General features: G+C 44.2%; 1 protein-coding gene across 9 annotated transcripts in view; it reads left to right on the top strand.

The window, feature by feature from the left end:
• Dys (Dystrophin) overlaps positions 1-20,281 on the top strand; it is a 447,573-nt gene that overhangs the window by 125,184 nt on the left and 302,108 nt on the right. For all 9 annotated transcript variants that reach the window (XM_089570782.1, XM_089570779.1, XM_089570783.1 and 6 more), the window contains 14 exons: positions 1,787-2,002; positions 3,101-4,609; positions 5,529-5,688; positions 6,853-7,025; positions 8,870-9,085; positions 9,606-9,719; positions 11,522-11,665; positions 13,012-13,191; positions 13,694-13,907; positions 14,585-14,688; positions 16,153-16,467; positions 17,900-18,028; positions 18,663-18,836; positions 19,565-19,720. In XM_089570782.1, coding sequence (XP_089426908.1) covers positions 1,787-2,002; positions 3,101-4,609; positions 5,529-5,688; positions 6,853-7,025; positions 8,870-9,085; positions 9,606-9,719; positions 11,522-11,665; positions 13,012-13,191; positions 13,694-13,907; positions 14,585-14,688; positions 16,153-16,467; positions 17,900-18,028; positions 18,663-18,836; positions 19,565-19,720 — 3,804 coding nt within the window. The remainder of the gene's footprint in view (positions 1-1,786; positions 2,003-3,100; positions 4,610-5,528; positions 5,689-6,852; positions 7,026-8,869; positions 9,086-9,605; positions 9,720-11,521; positions 11,666-13,011; positions 13,192-13,693; positions 13,908-14,584; positions 14,689-16,152; positions 16,468-17,899; positions 18,029-18,662; positions 18,837-19,564; positions 19,721-20,281) is intronic.

The following is a 20,281-nucleotide window of genomic DNA, read 5'->3' as shown; positions in this document are numbered from 1 at the left end:
TAGTGTTTGTTCGTTCACGCTCAAGGCTGCAGGAAAGGGCTGTTATCATTTTTGTTCGTGACGAGAGAAGCGACCAGTCTAATCTCGATTGATCGCAGCCATGAAAGGCTGCATCTAGGTTTTTCCAGATTTCTGTAGATGATCTTGTCTTGTTATCTGGAAGTTTCCTTGCCGGCTTTAAATTGAGCGATGCCGCGTGCAGTGTACATTCATAGTTCGACGATTGACGAGCACGTTTGTTGCTTACGCCGCCGCCGAGTGATTCAGTTCTTTTGAGGGCGCAAGTCAGCCCAAATAAAGAGCTTCGTTTCCAAGTCTTGTTGGTGTATTCCTGACCGCTGGACTGCCGTCACTACAACGTGACAATATGTAACATGTCAGGTCCCAAAGAAAAAAAAGGACCACCTGCATGCACTGTGCAGGCTACATTTGAACCATTACGCACATGCACATGAACACAGTGGTGCAATAGTAAGTATACAGGGCTACATGCCTCTCAATAATTAAGGAGCCCAACGGTAATAGTTTAAAAGTTAACTATTAAGTATTGGTTAACAAGCCTGCTAGTTAGCACGTATTAGCTGCATTATGATGTACTACACCACTGACAATGCTATGCCAGAAAAAGCGCGCATCTAATTCAAATAGCTTATTTTTAAAAATTGCAGAAAGTCTTAGGTGAAACACCCGGTATAGTGGCCTGGGTAGCATGTCAGGGCGGAATGCGTACTGTAACAGCAACATAGGTCTGTTGTCTAGCAGTGAATAGCTGTGCACCCCAGTAAACAAGTTTACTTGAGCAAACTGTTGGGTTTTGACTACATTTTTTTTCCTTTCCTTTCTTTACTTGTTTACATTGCCTAGTAAATTGGTGTATTACATAAGCTGGATTTGCAACTAGCAGTGGGTTAGTGTCCTTGAAAAAGTTGTTGTGCCACTGTAGCTAGGATGTGACAAGTGTAAAGGAAGCCAGAATTAGAACAGTTGTCTTTATACTAAATAAAAATATTTTTACATTAAATGCCTAAGGCATAAATGCAGGCTCTTAACACGGACAGTGTAACTGACTGATTGCAAATACAACACTGGTGTTATATGACCTTTCTCGGTGGTCGCTTTGTTTACTATCCTCACTGGGCATGTGTGGGTCCTTTTGTGCTGGTGCTAACCAAAAACCGTAAGTGGCGCACATCATGAGTCGCTTCCTATCGGAAACCCTTTATGGCAGCCAACTGACTCAATGCATAAGCCTGTTTAGAGTGTGATTCCATTCTGTCACTGGTACGGAACCACAACTTTCAGTTAAGCAGCACCATCCAGTGGCAAAAAAAAGGAGGTGTTTGATGAGAATGGATGATATCACCGTTAGACCCAAGCCTATCCTTTGGTGGTCATGCGGTGTAGTGGGTAAGTTTTGCTTCTCAGGATGTAGAAGGTGACGATTCGAATCCTCTTGCTGTACTAAGCTTTTTCCTTTAAATCTTTAATGCTAAAAATTAACAGCCTGCAAACAGTTTAAAATCTCCCTTGGATGTGTGCTGCCTGAATGTGCGCTACGCTTTTGAGCTGAAATCACTTTACAAAATGGGTCGGGTGCAGCTGGAAATTATGGCTCTGTGCTGTTGACAGAATTAAATTACGCCTTTCTATAAGCCTAGAATTTACATGTTCATGGGGTGATACTGTATGACAACCACTGAAACTGCCTTTGGCATGCTCTGAAGGTTGTGTAAAAGTTGGACGAACAGTAACCTTTGTTAAGCATAGTTTTTTTTCCGCTGCATAGGATGTCGGAAAAGGTGCCAGCCCCCTGCAGGCAGCTAAAGGTGGAGCAGTGGGCGGGGCCAGTTCCACACGTGGGGTCGCCACCAACGTGAACAGTTACCAGAGCAGTTTGGAAGAAGTGCTGACCTGGCTGCTGGAGGCGGAAGACCGGCTGGTCAATCTGCCCCCCATTGGCAACACTGTGGCACAAGTGAAGGATCTCTTCCACACGCACGAGGTGGGGGGATGGATCCAGACTGCATCCACACCTTTGTGGTGCCATATTGGCAGTGGAACCTGCTTCTTAGTGCTTGCACAACTTTTGGTCTACATTAGTGATGGGGGTAAAATTAAGAGAAAGGAAGAGAGCAAAGGGGATTAGTTTACATGCAAGAGTTAATGATGTCCTAGCTGAAATCAGAAAGAGGAAATACGCATGGGCAGGGCGTGTAATATGCAGGGTGTGTAATATGCAGGGCAGGTAACTGATGGTCTGTTAGACTAACAGAATGGGTAGTGAAGGTAGCCATAACAGGGGACAGAGAGTCAGGCAGGCAGATGAGACTAGGAAATTTGCTGGAATAGAAAGGTCACAGCTGGGGCATGACAATGCTTGGAAATGAAAGGGAGAGGCCTTTGTCAGTGAACACAGCTTGGATGGTGCTGCTGATGATCACGGTGAAAATAGTGCAGATGATGGTTATGAAACTAGGCAATGACTTCTTTGACATAGTGGTACAGGCTTTTGGTTTAGGACGGCCAAGCTGACCACAGGGATAAACTTTCTATGTTTTCTTACTTTGCCTAAAATAACGGAGATTGTTGACGATGTATTCTCACATTATGCTGCACAGTCTAGTTATTTGATCATGCATGTTGCCGTATTACTCGTAGGCTCTTATCATTCGTTAACCCCGCAGCCTGCAGTTGCCTTAGTCATGTAACAGCTGTAACTACTGCCATAGCTGAAATTTTTATGAACTTGTTTTTTTTTTTTTTTCATCTTTGATTTAGGCTTTCCTTGCTTTGATACCGCCCCCCCTCCCCCTCTCTTTTTTTCCACTCTAATAATTAGACCACTGCGTATGGGCTTTACTTAAAATGTTCTGTTTTAATCTCTTCTTTCCTCGTAATTTTATGTAGAATATCCTGTTCTCTAATGCGCTGTGGTCTTTCTACTTATTAAAGCCACACCTGTCAATGTCTTTTCCATTACTTGTTGCTTCTACCTCAGTATTCTTTGGGGTTTTCTTGCTTTATCTTCAATCTGATGTGGTGTCTGGCAAATGTGCCCTGTAATGCTCTGAGTTAGTAATAATTTCTTTTTTGGCTTTAGGATTTTATGCTGGAGCTGACGAGAAATCAAGGCCGCGTGGGAGAAGTGCTCCAGGAAGGGCAGCGGGTCATCCGTGAGGCTGGCATCTCGGCACAGGAGAAGGAGGAGATCAAGGTTCAAATGTCACTGCTCAACACACGCTGGGAGAGTCTCAGGCACAGCGCCATGGACATGCAGACAAAGCTACAGGAAGCCCTGATGAAGTTGCAGCAGCAGCAACAGCACGCCTTGCGCCAGTGGCTGACGGAGACGGAAGACAGAATAAGCCGTTTCGGACCCGTTGGACCCGACTTGGAGACAGCGCGACGACAGATGGAGGAGCATAAGCAGCTTCAAGACGACATAGAGAAAGAGCAGGCAGTGGTCAACTCCCTGTCAAACATGGTTGTTGTTGTGGATGAGTCCAGCGCTGAAAATGCATTCACGGCCCTGGAGGATGAGTTGTCGGCGCTCGGCGAGCGCTGGTCGACGGTGTGCGGCTGGGTAGAGAGGTACGGTGAGCAGCTGGAGGCCCTGATCAACACGTTGCAGTTGCTGAGCACGGAGGAGCCGCGGCTGCAGCAGTGGCTGCTCATGCAGGAGGCGCAGCTATGCCGCATGGAGAAGGCTGACGCCACCAGGGCTTCAGTGCAGGAGGTGTTGGACATGGTCAAGTGCCTTCAGGTGCTGGAGCAAGACCTGGACTACCATAACAAGCGCCTTGACAACATATCAAACGAGATTCAGAAAACAATCAAGGTCCTCGACAAGGGCTCCTTGGCCGCGACCGAGCTCTCTCGCAAGCAGGAGCAGCTGACCCATCGCTGGGATGCCCTGCTCCAGAAAATGGAGAACATGAGCAGGAAGCTGGCCAAGGGCAGCACGGAGCAGAAGGTGAAGGCAGAGGCAGAAGAAAAGGCCTTTACTTACAGCCTTTTCAAGAAGGAATCGTATGGCAGCTCTCCGAGAACTGCTTTGGGAAGAGAGCCCCTGTCTGACTTTGGAGCCAAGAAGCGGCGTCTGGACAGCTGGAAAGTGAAGGAATGGCAAAGGGCCCTTGAAAACGTCACAGCCTGGCTCGAAAAAGTAGAGAATCAACTGGGGATCGATCCCGAACGACCGCTATCGCAGGAGCAGCTCAAGGCACTCCTAGAGCGCATGAGCATCGAAGAGTTACAGGCGCTCACAGAGGATGTGGAGAGGCAAGTTGCCATGAACAAGGGAGAAGTAGCCCAACTTGTTCAGCAGGGCAGGGATGTTGTGGAAGGCCTCGATGCAGTTGGCGAGCAGACCAAGGAGGTGCAGGGAGTCCTGCGGGAGGTGGAGGTGCGCTGGCACGAAGTACAGAACATGGTGCAGTCCCAGCGAGAGCACCTGGAAGGGCTGCACGCTTGCCGCGAGCTCCAGGCCGAAGGGGACGCCCTCGAACGCCTGCTGGCCTCGCATCGACGCTGGCTGGATAACTCGCAGGCTACGGCTCGGCAGCGGAAGGAGACAGACGACTTGCGGAGGCTGCTGGAGCAGTGCAAGGTATGACCACATCTGTTGTCATGCACATTGCCGTTATACACACTGATGCACATTGCCATCATGTTTGCCCTCATTGCAAGATGAGTTCGTGACTTCACATAGTTTACTTGCTGCGATGTTTACGGCCTTTTCTTGAATGATAGCTGCCTAGTTAGCCAAAATGGACAGTGTTAACATAGGAAGTGGTTGCAGTCTTCAGAATCCTGATTCAATAACTAGATATCATTAGCTAGTTGCATTACTGCAGAGTTTTCTTTGTGTGTGGAGTTTCTGTTGTGGCAATTTCGGGGGCGTGATTTTGCCCATCGCAATGCCTGTCTTCAAATGGCTTAGAGATTTGAGTGTCTGCATCTTATCTCCTTAGTGTGGAAGTATAAAGCCATTGTTATGGCCAAAAGGGAATGCCATTGCTTCTACTTCACGTTTGATCACAGGGCTGGCACTTCAACAGTTGTTGCCTGTAGTCACTCGCACCACTTAATGATTACTCATTGTTGAGGCACTTTGTATTCAGTTTATGCCCTTAACTCTTTGTGATCTTGCTGGGTCGACAAGTATGGCTGATGGCTATTGCAGTGTCAGTGTTGGATGTGGAATGGGGCCCATTTTCTTTACAGAAAATGTTGTATGCTGTGGGATGTCAAACCTGTGAGCTTTTGAACCTTGCTGTTCTGTAAGTTGCGCTGAAATCCTTGTCATAGTTATCTCTATGAAACTGCACCATCTCAGTTACCAGTATGGACAGGACAGTGCTGTCTATGACTGCATTTTTCCGCATGTAACACTTCGTGCAAGCATAGATATTGAGCCTGTGCAGCGCGGCAGGATTGTCTAGTCTCTTGTTTGCCACATGTCTCTTTATTGCTCATTTCTTTTCTGCGATAGGAAGCTGTGAAATAATTGTTCGATTCTTCCCCAGATGAGGCTGAAGACGCTGGACAGCCAGGAGGACAAGGTGCTGAGGCTGCAGGAGAAAGGGCAGGCGCTCCAGGCCAGGGTGCCCACGCTGAGTGCAGAGCCGGTCTTCAGGCAGCTGGAGCAACTTGCCAACCAGTGGGCAGAGACTGGAACCAAGATAGGTGGGCCACAGCCACAAACTGGGCTTACCGGGGTAGACCATGCTCTACATACTATGATGTGAGCACGTGCTTTACAAGAATAAACAGACATCTGGGACTTGCTGGGTTCCATTTGAATAGTGTGCTGAGCAGTTTGACTTGCCCGAATTTTCATGCCAATCTTCCTGTGTTTTTATTGTGTTCCTAGCTTTCCCAGGTGTATTTCTTTAGTTGAGGGGGGTGGGTGGGTGTTGCCTAGATATGTTCTGGCATTTTTCTTGTGCTGCCACGCTTATTATTCGTGATTATTCGCTGCATGTGACTAACCTGATATCATCAGCTAATAAAACACTTGGCTTCTTGAAACGTCACCTGTGGGATGCCCCTCAACATATAAGACTACAAGCATACATTTCACTCATCAGAACTAAACTGGAATTCGCATCGGCCATCTGGAACCCTCACCAAGCATATCTAACAAACGCCCTCAAAGGTGTGCAGAACAGAGCCACCAGATTCATTCATTCCTCGTATTCATACGACGTTAGCATATCATCTCTAAAATTGCAATCCGGTCTATCTAATCTTTCTGCTCGCCGTCGCACTGCTAGTCTCGTCTTATTTTTGAAGTTTTTTTATTCGCCACTCAGACAAGAACCCTACATCTGCGCACCCCTGCCACGCAGATCCCATCGCATCAGTCACCCTCTTCAAGTTTTGCACCCACGTGCCCGTACTACTGTTTTCTCTAATTCATTTTTTTGCCGAGTAGCAGCTGACTGGAACGGCCTTCCCCACGATATCGCTACCACCACCTGCCCTGGAACATTCATGACTGCAGTGAACGCCTGTACTTCATAAAAACCCACCCCTTATGTAACACCCTGCAAGGGGTCTTTAAGGAAATTAAAGTGATGTGATGTGATTCACTCGACCGCCTGGAACTGGACAATGTTTCAAAATGCTACAGCTTGTGTGCAATGCCACATCTGATTTTCACTTGCACTGAAACGAGCCACTGTCGCGTGTACTGAATGGTACTGAGGTACCATTCAAACTGTGGAAGTTTTTCTCAGCATTGCGAGCACTTACTGGCCAGTTTATGCACTGAGTCCTTTTCTTTGAGGAGAAATCCTTGGTGCCTGCCTTGAGCTGTGACACTTCCGTGCGGTGTTCTTTCTGCAGCTGACCTAGAAGCGCAGCTGAGTCGGTCTCTCGAGCGGGCTCCGCCTCCCAAGCTGCTGGAAGCTGTAGATGCGCTGGATGCCTGGATTCGGAGCGTCCAGCAGGCTCTGGAATCGGAGAAGTCTCAAGTGGACACCATGGAAGCCATGGAGGATCAGCTGCAGAAATACAAGGTGGGCACTGCACGCCTGGCTTGCATTCCCAGTTGTTATGCAGGGGCAGTACGCTCCCTGTGTTATATCCATTCTCAGGCTGGGTTTTGTGGACCATTTTCATACACTTTATTGAATGCACTTCAGTCTGGAATGGATGGGAGCCAATATGTGTGGGGTTCCTTAGCACCTTTTAAAGCTATTGGAGTTTCCCGCGGCTATTGGGAGCTTCTGGTCTCTAGCAATTTATGTATGGAGGACAATTGAAGTTTAAGTGTCGATTCTTCATAATGTAGCATGGCCAAGTAAGGATGTTAAAAGCTTACCAGGCAAAGCAGGTATCCTCAAATGTTACAGCTATGCCTTATTCTCCTTTTGCGCTCAAGATGTCACACTTCTGCATGTTCTTGGGAAACCAGTATACTATGTAGGATGGTTGCTAAAAAAATTATCCTGAGAAACACTAAGAACCAGAGATAATAAATGTTTGGCTGCTAGTACCTTCATTTGGTAAAACAATGAAAAAGGAAAGAAAGGAAGGAAAAGAAAGTAGAGGGTAAAGATTGAGAACATTGGGGAGGACTTAGGACGAAACATGTGAGAGTTGCTTATTTGAGGGTGATCACATCTGTGTTTTTCGATGTTCACCTTTGTGTTCACTCTTTAACATGCTATTTAATGCTAGATAAACTGGGCAACCTTGGGCAGCTCAAAGTGCAACTCTGGGGCATTTTAGAGGATTTTGTATGTCATTGCAGTTTTTCTGTTGCGCTTTCCTCTATTTCCTAATCATTTCCACCAAGTCTGGCAGCCTTGTGGTGTTTCTATTGATTTTGAAGCTCGCCATTTTCATGGCCTCTGTTCAGCCAAATTCTGTTTGGCAACATTGGGTCTGCAACGTCACAAGCATTACCTGCATGAAAAAAGTATTTTCGAGTTTGCATGGGCTCAGGCATTTTATAAATGACATTGTTTTCAGTCGTCACTTCAGCCATTCAATGCTCATATGAGTATCTTTCTGATAATGTTTGGGATGTCATCACTGCATCATGTGAAGCCATGTTCATGGTCACCCAGCCCAATTTCGGTTTTGGTTTGATGTCTTTGCTGTTCTACTCTGACTTCACTCAGTAGTTTGAAAAATTTTGGAAAATTATTAATGCAGTAGCATTAGAGTGCACAGCAGCGGAAAAACCTGGTGCCATCTGTCACGGAATTCTCTGATTGGTCAAGAGAGTGATGATGTCACAGGGTCATGTGACATGTCCTTGCCCTGAATGGTCAGCTGAGTGTGTGATGTCATGAGACCATGTTACAAGTTTGAGTTGGCAGGTGGCTGCGCTTAGAGAAGGGCATTCATCGAGAAAGGAGGTTGTTGATAAAATTCGGTTCTCCGATATACATGAAGACAAAGGAGAATCATAAAAAGATGAACTCGATGTGGAGGCACTCAATGCATGAAAAATATGCGCATGCATGTAAATATGTGATAACAGTGAGCAGTGAATGTAGTGTGTGCAGTGGTTGCAAACTCAGCAGGTCCACTCTCGTCCGCTGTTTCTGCAGTATGATCGCAGAGGATAGGTTGAGAGGCGGACGACTGTGGAGTAGGAGCAGCGCAATTTCCCAAAGAACTGACACAGACATATTGATAGCGGCAACACCAGTGAATCACATTGCACTAACTTGTTATCACAGTTAAGATGACTTAAGCACCCCGATAGTTGCTTTTTTTTTTTTGCCGTATGAAGGGGACTCTCTGGGAGATCTGATGTGACCATGACCCCAAAAACGTTCAGAAAACTGCTGGAATTGCTGTTTAAGCTTACGTGTGTGCCCTTCCTTGTTTCTTCCCGTTTCTGCAGGAAATGCAGAGCACTGTTGACGAGGAGGAGTCGAACCTGCAGTATGTCAGCAGCACTGGCAAAGAGCTGCTCCGAAAGGAGCCGGATGCCCCGTGGGCCCGTGAACTGCGGGACAAACTGCACGGCCTGAGCAACTGCTGGGACCGGGTCTGCTCGTTGCTGAAAGAACGACTCCAGTTCTTGCGAAAGTACATGGTGATCCTCAAAAGGTTTCAGGTGAGGAAAAAGCAAGCAACGCAGTCCTGTCAGACCCAAGATGTTGCAATGCAATGCAGAATGTTGCAATGCATTGCGAAAATAAGCTTGCTGATGTGCACGAATGATGACCTTTTTTTGAACGAGCAGAAACATCACATTTTTTTTGTGCATCTTTCTTCTCCGTAGTGATGTGTGAGACATTTGTAAATATGGATCGCCAGATGAAGTTTGCTGGCACCAGTAAATAATTTATATAATTTAATTTTTTCTCTTGTACAGTTATGGTTTTAGCTTCAGCAGTCTAACTGTAGCTGTGATGTCACAGCCAGGGTTTAGGTCAGATGACGTGAGGTATGTATGCAAGAACTGCAACAAAGTTGTGGTTTCATTGTTTTAATTGGCTCCATTTGTTACACCAGCCTATCTCATCAAAGAAACAAACAACAATTAGATAATGATGATGATTATTGCACTGAATTCTCCATTTTGCAGTATGTGGGCTGTGTCGCTGATTACGGTGCTTACCTTTTACCTTCAGGAGGAAGTGAAAGGTGTCCAGTCCTGGATCAATGATGTCACATCATTCCTTGAGGATGAAGAAGTCGCCTATGGAGATCTGGAGAAACTTGAAGCACAGTTGGAGCAATCAAATGTGAGTACTTTTTATATCTTTTTTTTTATTATGCGCAAATAGAAAAGTAGTGCTATCGTAAATTTTTTCACCATGTAGCAGTAAGAGCCTGGCTACATGGTAAGCAGTTAGAGAGTCTATGAGAAACTGTCATACTTGAGTCATTCTTAAGTATGGATGTTTGTGCAACCAGGATAAAACTAAATGCAAGGAGGATAGCTTGTGTCTTTAACATAAACTCTAATTTACGGCTTTTTGCAGATGATTGCGTCATATACAGAGTTATTGAGGCGACCAATGATTCATCTTTACTTCAAACCGATCTTAACACACTCACCTCATGGTGTAATAAGTCCCTCCTTTCCTTAAACATTAGCAAGTGCAAATCTATGTCTTTCACGAGAAAACGCACTGTGAATCCGCATCAGTACCGCATTGGCTCACTTCTTGTTGACCCCACATTATCATACAAATATCTCGGCCTCCACCTAACACCATCACTATCATGGGTAACCCACATTCAAAACATTTGCGCAGAAGCCTCACGCACACTCAGCTACTTACGACGTAACTTGAAGGCCGCATCCCCTGAAATAAAGAAACTAGCATACATGACATTCATTCGCCCGAAATTAGAATATGCGTCATCCATTTGGCATGCATCTCAAGCTTATCACGCCGCCGACCTCGAAGCCGTACAGAACTGCGCCATCCGCTTTATAACATCTTCCTATTCAAGAAAAACCAGCATCACTGCACTGAAACAGTCCGTCTCCATTCCATCGCTCGTGTCACGTCGCATCATATCTCGCCTCTGTCTTCTGCATCATTCCTATTATCATCCGCGCTCACGCCACGCAAAACTAGAACCCCCCCCCCCCCCGATAGGACGTCTAGCCGCTTGAACCACAATCATAGCATCGCTCACATCAACTGTCGCACGTTAGCACTCAGTTCTTCTTTTTTCCCGCACGCAATAGCTCCATGGAATGCCCTGCCAAACACCATTGTATCATGCACTAATCGCAAATCATTCCATGAAATACTAAAGGACCATTTTTCGTGAGAACAGTCTTTTCAATTATATGTTGTGCTTGATACAGACAAGTGTCCTTGCTTTTTTTCATTCCTTAGCCTTTGTTTACTCATGTGTTCAATTTTTTTTTTACTTGTTACATATTGTGTAACCTTTTCGACGCCCTTTACCTGCTGTACATTTTTATTCCTTTTCACTGTTATTTTTTTTTCCTTCTTTGTAGTGTTCTTGTCTTGTTAGTACAAATCTTGAGTTTGCTCCCCCCTTATGTAATGCCCTCGGGCCTTTAAGGGAAAAATAAATGAAATGAAATTTGCTGACTTGGGTTTCTGGACCCATATGGTACTGTCTTTTGATGGGAGGGGGGGGGGGTTCAGGTTTGGTTACGAAGTGTGGCAGGGCTGATGTCTATCATAATGGTCCATGGCTCTCCCTAGCAAAGTTACGCAGTTCTGTTGAAACATGCTAGCTTTGCAGTACTAGCAAACATTTTCTAGTTATCGTTGTTGTGATGATATTTTTGTCGAGGTTACATTGTCCTAGGTGAACAGAGATAACATAGCTTGGCAGTCAATATGAATGCACTTAAACCTTCTAGTTGTCTAGAGATTTTTTTTTTTTGCAGCCATAGACAGATTATGGCAGGATTGCTTTCATGATGGGAAAACTAAGCTGCACTGAATCAGGCTTTGCTCTGATGATGCTGTGTGTGGTGATGCTGTGCCTGAAATAAGAGCCTTTGGTGCTGTATTTGAAATTGTTGTTTCTCCCGTGTGTTTTCTTCCAGGCCCTTGAAGATGATGTTGACACCATGCAGCCTAATGTCGACAGCCTGAACCTTGCTGCTGAGGGCCTGATCCAAGATGCTGAGCCCGAGTACAGTGACACCCTCCAGAAGCAGCTGGATGAGCTCAACAGGCACTGGGAACAGGTGGGTTTTCAGCTGCCTGTTGGAGTGAGCCATGTAAACTTGGTCTTGAACGACACATCTTATGCATAATGACGGAAGCCAACAGTTATTTATTTATTTATTTATGGCATACTGCAGGCCGTGAGGCCCAAGCAGGAGTGGATACAGAACAGACCACAAATTGAGCAATAATACTAAAGTGCAAGCAGAAAACGAGCAGTGCGAAATGACATGGAAAAGAAAAAGAAACTAGCAAAACAAACTAACAATGGTCACTTATCAGGTCAAGAGACCGTACACACGAAGCTGGTAAGCTGTTCCAGTCACTGATGGTTTGCGGAAAGAAAGAGTGCTGAAATAAGTTAGTCTTTGCAAAGTACGGGGTCAGAGAAAGGGGGTGGGACTGTCGGGTTTGTCTGGTGTTCTGTAGATTAAGATATGGCGAAGAATTAATTCCAAGTTTATGGTTAAATAACAAAAATAAGAATTTCAACCGAAGAAACTTGCGCCGGGACTGAAGGGTTGGTATGGAATTCGACTGCATTAATGCAGAGACGGAAGCAGTTCTATTGTATTGCGAAAACATGAATCGCACAGCTTTCCTTTGGATCCGCTCAAGTGCTTTTATGTTAGTGAGAGTATACGGGTCCCATACAATGCACGCATATTCCAATTTAGTCCTTATAAAGGTTTCATATGCTAGTCACCAAAAGCAAGGAGCATAGGGGATGTCCCTTTTTTTTAATTTTGTAGTTTTTATCAATGGGAGAATAATAAAAGCAGAAGAAAAAACAACCACATTCCGCCGGTGGGATTCGAACCCACGACCTCCGAATTTTGCGCCCGTTCCCTTCTCTGCCACATCTTATGCATCCTGTAGTGTAATAGCAATCACTGTTGTTACACTTGCAGCTCTGATGTTGATGTAACAGTCATAAAGTAGTTCCATCGCTAGCTCACAGAAAAAAATTGAGTATACTGGTCTGAGCTTCATTATCTGTTGCAGTTTGCTGCAGATAAGAATAGGGTAGTTGATGGGCTCATTGAGATATATAGTACACACAAAAAGCCAAAGGTCACTGAAATAAAAGGAAGCAAAATGGATTGTAACTATTATTTTTTGATGGTGGTGTTGGTTAGAGAAGCTAATGAATTGAATGGTCCTTTTATACGGATGGTAATTTTATGGAAAGTAGCATAAAAGACTATACCACATGCGCCGGTGAGAGCTGAGCCCACGGCTGGCTTCTTTCTTCCTTGCAGCCTTGATATTTCTGCCTAAAGAAAGCTTAATCAGCATTTTGTCATGGCCAGTGCACTGTCATAATGGATGGTGCTCAAGAGCAGGGGCGGACGTTTTTCTGCAGGTGACATCAATGAGCAGAAAGAAGAATGCTGCTTTGAAGCGGGCTGTCGAAACGAGCAGATGTGCCTCGGAAGGCATCGCTGACTTGTGCGAGTGGTTGCGAGAGCTTGACATGGAGATTCCACGAGAAAAGCCCATCAATACTGCCTCTGAGCTTCAGGCTAGGATCAGGAAGCTGCAGGTAATTTGCTATTTTGAATTTATTTTTTTTCTTCACTGAATATTAAAGTATGCTTGCTAGTGGCCCAGCAGAACCAATTGAGGACCCCGAAAATAGGTCTGCTGCATGTGTAGGTTGACTTCCCGAATTTCGGTTGGCAATTTTTGCAAGCTATGTCTATAGGCAAAGTTTCAATGCTCTTTTTTTTTTTTTCCCAAGTAATGGCCTTGTGTGCGAGAAAAATACATGGTTTTGAAAATGGCTGTTGTGATGTTCAGCCTCTTTTGAGTTCAGCCGGAGATATTCGGAACATCTTCTGCAAACTTATTAGAAGAAAATTACTATTTGTTTTGAACCAGAATACCATTCTTAGCAAAAGCCTAATGGTTGGGTTATGTGTATCACTTTTTTTTTTCTTTAAATGGGTCTTTGATTGGAATCATGGGTTTGTGGCTTTTAAGGGTCCAGTTAACTGGTGGCAGTGTTCTTTGTTCACAATGCTGGTTGCTGTGTCTTTCTGCAGGCTTGCAAGGACAAGCTAGACTCCAAGCTTTCCGAGTACAACCGGCTGAAAGAAGCTGGAACCAAGCTTGCACAGGGAGGCAAGACGAGGAATGCCGAGGAAGCACGACGCGATGTGGCTGCCCTGAACAAGCTCTGGGGAGAGGTGCAGGAGAAGATCACAAAGTACCATCAGTCCTTGAAGCAATCTGGAACGAACTATGCAGAGTTTAGAAGTGAGATATCAGTCCTTATTACTTACCTTGCGCAAGACTTATTAGAATCTCGGCTTTATCGCGTGGCCATACCAATATCTTAACACCATTAGTAATGCCAGCAGCCTTGGGCGAATATGTATTGTTTGGTCATGTGTTGTACTTAAATGATCGGTACTGTGAAGGTAGTAGAAGTTGGGCTGGTATGAATTTAAGAGACCTCAGTTAATAATGTGGGAAATTTTCCTGGACTTCACTAAATATGCATGTCAAAGTAATAGCTAATGCATTAGCTTCTTTGCCCCCGGAAAAGAGTGAAAAGTCTTCAAGCTTTTTTGGTCACAGACATTGTCTCTATAAAAGAGAATGTAAAATGTACTAGTACTTTTGAAATTGCTGCTGTATGTATTCTTGCAACATGCTTATAGAACTTCTAGACCTCTGACATCTGCACTTTAGCAAAGATAAATAGATTTTATTGCCTAGATAGTGTCTTTTTTCTTGTTCTATCATTCCAAAGGCAACTTTTGGAAAGATATTTATAGTGCATTGGATTCTATTATACTAATACCTATTACTATTATACTATTATACTGTTTGGGCTGATCTGCATTTGTGGCTCTTGTTCAGGTAGTTGTTTTCTGGATCAAGATATTGCTGTTTATGTCATAATAATTTTATTCTTAAATATGTTTCAGATGTCATCATGTTGGAGAACGATTGGCTTGATAGGTTGGAGAAGAAACTCAAAAGATCTCCAGAGTCAGCTGCTGATGCTGAAGAGATTTCTGAAAACCTAGATGTGAGCACTTACATGTGTTTGCTACTCTGTCTGCTTTTTCTGTTGCTTTTGAATGAAGTTCCTACGCCTTGAGAGTTTTGCAGTATTATAGAAATATGTACACAAAACTGTAATGAGCTTCCACTGAGACAAATTTGCTTTGGTTCAGTCAAGGAATGGGCTTCACTCTTTAGGCTTACTGCAGGTGGATTAGAGAAATTTTTTTTGATACTGTCAGCTCTTGCAAATGCAGCTAGCCGACACTCAGAGCCATGCATGCTGAAGTGGTACACTTGCCCACAAGATGACATCTCATATGGCCAACTTTTGGAACAAGCTTGTGTAGTGGGAGTGTTTTCACATTGCAGTTGGCTCACAGGCAGGCACCAACAGACAACATGGCAGCGAGTTTTTCCACTTTTCGAAAGTCCCATAAATATGGGTTGAAAAATGGTTTTTGTGGAGGCTTTGGTCGTGAAATTATATATGTATATTTTTTTCTTTACCGGACAAGACATACAATGGGGTCAACAGCAGTGTGTTTAATGAATATGACCTGTCATATAAAACAATTACAAAAATCTCGTAAATGGTGGACAGAAAGCAGGAATGGGGATTAGGAAGGAGCATGCGCTCTCCATTTGTATACATCTATTGGGTTCATACAAGTGCGATGGTGTTATATATGTTTTTGATGGCTGCAGGGAGATGCTTTCAGGAGTGAACACAAAAAGAATGAAAATGAAAGTAATTGCAAGTTTGCCATTATGCTTACGGAAATAATAATACGAGTACTTTTGTTAGATCGCTAATCTCTCATTGAGAAGGTTACTTTTCGGTATCATTTTGAGCTTGTATAAGGTGGATTGCTCTGAAGTTAAAAAAAAATATCTTTTTGATGGACCACTTGCTCACTTAGTTGCATACCTAGATTGCTAATCCTCATTGAGAAGATTACTTTCCTGTACTATTTTGAACTTGGCTCAGGCGGGTTGCTGTGAAGTTAAAAACAATAACTTTTTGATTGAACCACTTACTCATTTAGTTGGCATTAGCCTCTTTTGTGTCTTGTATTTGAGGGCTAACACTGTATGTGCTGACATAATGAACGCGCTTGTTTTCCCCCAAAATTTTCTCAAAAGTTGGGGGATGCATTCATTACGCGGGATAAAATATCCTTAAAAGTCTTAATTTTTGGCAGCCAAAGAAGGGGCTGCATTAACTGTGCAAGTAAATATGGTAGTTTCTGTTCTTGTTGATCTTAAGTGTTTTATATACCCAATTTTCTTGTCTATGAAACCGGATGAAGTTAAAGCAGTAGAGGATGAGCCTAAATTGACAACTTGTGCACTTGACTGTTGTAAGACATTTGGCTTTGTACTAGTTAGTGTTCACTTTCTGTTAACGAGACAGACTTTGCTATCTTGATGCGTGCATTTGTTTTTTGCCAGAATCGCTTTTTTCCCTTGTTTTTCAACATTCCAGGACTTGGAGAACTTCCTGCGCAACCACCCCGATGACCGCATTCCGAAGATCGAGCAGCTCTGCAAGGACCTTGTGGAGAAAGAGGTGCTGGTCGGGCTGGTCCAGCACGAGGCTGACTCGGTGCTGAAGCGGTGGGAGGAGCTGACGCGGCAGGGCAGCGAGCGGCAGCAGGTTCTGGAGAACAGCATCGTCCAGTACCAGAAGTGTGAGCGGGAGATCCTGAGCGTCCAGAGCTGGATGAACCACACGGACAATGCCCTGCAGAACAGGCTGGACAATGACATCAGCTCCCAGGACGTGCCCGACGAACTAGCTGTGAGTACAGCCGTGATTGGAAGGTCCAGTGAGCCACTGACAAGGCATGGATGCTGTATGTTCGGGTAGTGCAAGAAATGACAGCTAGGAAAGTGGCTGCTGGCTGTGTTTGCCTTACCACCTCTCATTTTGGCGTTGGTGCTTTGTTCTGTCCTGTTGTTGTCTTGCTTTGTTTCTAATTCGGTCTTCCAGTCAGTTTAAGCAGTCTAGTGGCATAGCCTGAATTTTTTTTATTTATTCATTACAGTGATAAAAGTAGGGCCAGCAGTATCTTAGGGTGAGAGGAGGTGCTTCAGTCTAGCAGCCCCTGCTCGGCTGTCAACTGTGCCCTTGGTGCTAATGATTCATCAGAATTTACCTAAGTCTTGAGCACCTCTCCCAAATGAGCCTGTAGTGTGGAAAGGCTGATTAACTGAAATCTGCTTACAAATACTGCTATTATCGTACTGTAACTAATTCCATTACTTTCTCTGGACAGTGACATCAATTTTATTTTTATTATGTAGTAAGGTGTATTTATTTATTCAATACTGCCAGCCTTAGTAGGCCCAGGCAGGAGGGGCAGTACAATAGATACAAGGCAAAGTAACATTTAGCATGTCTTATTCTAGATGGTGCTATCTTGAAATGTAATGTTAACAGGCAGTACTTCTTCTAAGAGGATCCATTTCACTTGTGCTGCGCTAAGTTACTGCACGCGTGCTTTTATGGTGAGAAACTCCTCAAGAAATGTGCTCTTTAAGCACTGTGGAGATGCTCACATTTACATATCAGAACCGTTACTGCAAAAATGTCAGTGGCATGACTGATGCAGATGATTTCTTTTTGGCACAGGATGTCTTATGGCAAAGTACCTCAGCCTCAGTCTTGTAGCATAAAATGCTGGGCAGGTACAGTCATACCAGTAGAAAAATACTATTGTGTTCTTTTGACATGATGTGAACTTAGTGCCATGCATAATTGTAGCCTGTGAATAGTACATGAGAGATGGCATTGTACTATTTTTAATGCATACTTGTATTAAGTACTCGATTAATAAGAAAATATGATTAAGCGCTCATACTTGCACAAGATGGCATAAAACATAACTGAGCTAGTTTTACGTTTGGAGAGTTTGCAACCTTTTGTGTAATCAGCTACTCATTCAGTGGGACACTTTTGCTTGCGCTTTCTGCTACAGGCCAAAATAACAGATGGTTGACAGGTGTATTCATGTTAATGAAATTTCCTTCCCGTTCTTCTGTGTTGAGCTAATGGGTCTTTTTACTGGAAGACAGAACCTATTGGTGAGAAACCATTTAATGGTGAAGCACTTGATGCTTGGTTCCTGTTGGGGGCCAAGGCGCAGCTATAATTTTTATGGAGAGCCTCACAGCTGCATTCGCTTGCTTGTTTTCTTTCTTTTAAGGCAGCTTGTCGTCTTCTCTTGCAGCAATTCAAGCAAGAATTCCTCGAGAAGGAGGAGCAGTTAAAAAGCTTGAGTGAGCAGGTTGATGCATATCATGCGCAGAATAGGGTGGAAGCTGCTTTGCGCTTGGATGAACAGCTACAGCTGATGAAGGTGAGCACTTGTTTTCTACATGGTAGTTGTTGCCGTGACAGGCATGTGAAAAAACCCAAGTAGTATTTCAAACAGTATTTTGAGCATTGATTTTTTCACTTCCAATGCTGCACCGTTTCCTTTGTGTGTATTTTTTCTTTGTCAAGGGAAAGAAAAAGAGCACACATGAAAGGAAAGAAAGGTGTGGCAAATAATTGGGCTAGTTGTTTTTTCATCTTGAAGATTCACAGCATGAGCAACAAGACGGAGGACAAACAAACGGAGTGCTGTGTTTGTCCTTGGTCTTTCCATGGAAAGCATTCATGATGTTTGTGCTGTGAATCTTCAAGAGAGGAAAAATTTCTTCTCTGTGAAGATCATTTCTTATCATTTCTTGGTTTCTTTGGCACTTTCTTCATTGCATAGATCTTTTTTGATGACAAACTATGACTTGGTACTCCAGGGTAGTAAACCTGCAGCCTTGGGGTACACTATGCTCAAAGATGTGTACATTGGAAATAATTTTGGAAATGGGTAATCATAATATCTGATCTGATCCTCCTTCACTCGCTCAGTGCTGTGCCACAGAGAGCTTCTCTATTGTGACAAGGAAAGTGCTATGTTTAATCATTGTCATTGCGTGCGCCTCTTGCAGATAAAATTTGAAGACATATCATTGAAATTGAAGAGGTTCCAGTGTCCCAATGACTTTGAGCCCAAGTTGGGGCGAATCAGCAAGCTGCTGACCGAAGTGGAGCAAGGAATGAAACAACTGGACCTGAACTCCGAGAGCCCAGACAAGATTCAAGATCAGCTCGTGCAGTGCATGGTATTGGCTCTCTTCTGCTTGTTTGCATTAGAGAAGCGAGAAGCTTGAAAATTGAGACAATTGTAAAGTTCCTTCAACTGGAGTGAGGGCTTGCTGCTGATTATGTGATGGGTATGGGGGGGTATTTGAGTGGCGCATTTGTTCAGCACTTGCTTGTCAATAAGGCCTAAAGATAGAGCCTGACAAAAAAAAAAAAAATGAAATGAGAGTGACGACAGTGTAATGAGCCATGTAAAGGAATCTGACAGAAAAAGAGCTGCATGGATTGATTAATAATTTTGAGTTAATGATATATTGTTGCCCTGATCAAGAGGAAGAGAAGGACTCTGGAAAGATGTAATGTGTGGAACAGTTAACTGATGATATGTTACAGTAACAAAGGTATACCACTAATAGTGAAATATAGATGAGTGCAGGGTGTGGGGCAGGCGAGGCTAATTGGCGAGGTCAATGGCCTTTCTCCTGCAGTGGACCGAACCCAGCTGCTGATAGCCTTGTATAAATGTAACCATATAAAATATAATTTTATTAGCAATAAAAAGGTCGAACATACCTGGAAAGAGTCATAGAATCGGTTTTCACTAGGAGCAAAAATTCGTTGGAGTTGACCTCATTGCCCTGTGATATTGTGAATGCAAAAGCAGGAAGGAAGGGCGAGTCTTTCTTTCTTGAAAACTTTTGTGGGCCCTTCTCGTTGTGCATTGTGTTCGACGTCTGTTGGCTCGCAGCACTTCTACAAGACCCTGAGTGAGGTGAAGAGCGAGGTGGAGCAGGTGATTCGCCAGGGCCGGCAGCTGGCTGAGAGTGGGGACGCAGAGAGGCCGCGCGACCTCAACCAGAAGCTGGACAACATCAAGAGTCACTACAACCAGCTGGGAGCAAAGGTGAGGGGCCTCTCTCTTTGTGTGCTCGTGTTGCTGCTGGGGCTTCGTTTATTGCCACCTCTGTTTTGCGATACCATTTGTCATGCCATGACTCTGAGGTGCACTTTTGCTATTTAATCATTTATAAGACGCCAGACGGAAGCTTTGCTCTAACTTGTTGCATGAAACGACACATCTGTGCACCTGGGAATATCTGTTTCTGTCTTAATTTCCGCTCAACAATTGCAGTGCCATTGTATTGCCGGGTGTACTGTAAATCTAGGGGCCAGTAGTCACTTCTTCCTCGGGTGGATATTTCTGGGCATAACTTTATTTGCTTCTGCAATTCGCATGTTAAAGGGACACTGAGGAGAAATTGAAGTTGGCTTGTATCGACAGAATACCAGCTCCTGATTACAAAAACGCCACTCATACTGACAACAAAGCTCTTGTAACGTAGAAAAGAGCAAGAACCAAAATACAGGTATCGCCGCCACAGGCCAAACTCGCAAGTACAAGCGTCATGACGTCATATAACAAAACAGTGTTGCTAGAACCAATGGTTCTAGCAACGCTAGGACA

Source organism: Amblyomma mixtum, chromosome 2 (genome assembly GCF_055824585.1).
Source record: "Amblyomma mixtum isolate Tamu chromosome 2, ASM5582458v1, whole genome shotgun sequence".
In the NCBI taxonomy this organism is placed as follows: domain Eukaryota; kingdom Metazoa; phylum Arthropoda; class Arachnida; order Ixodida; family Ixodidae; genus Amblyomma; species Amblyomma mixtum.
Note: the sequence above shows the minus strand (reverse complement) of the source record. Positions and strands in the feature narration are given on the sequence as shown.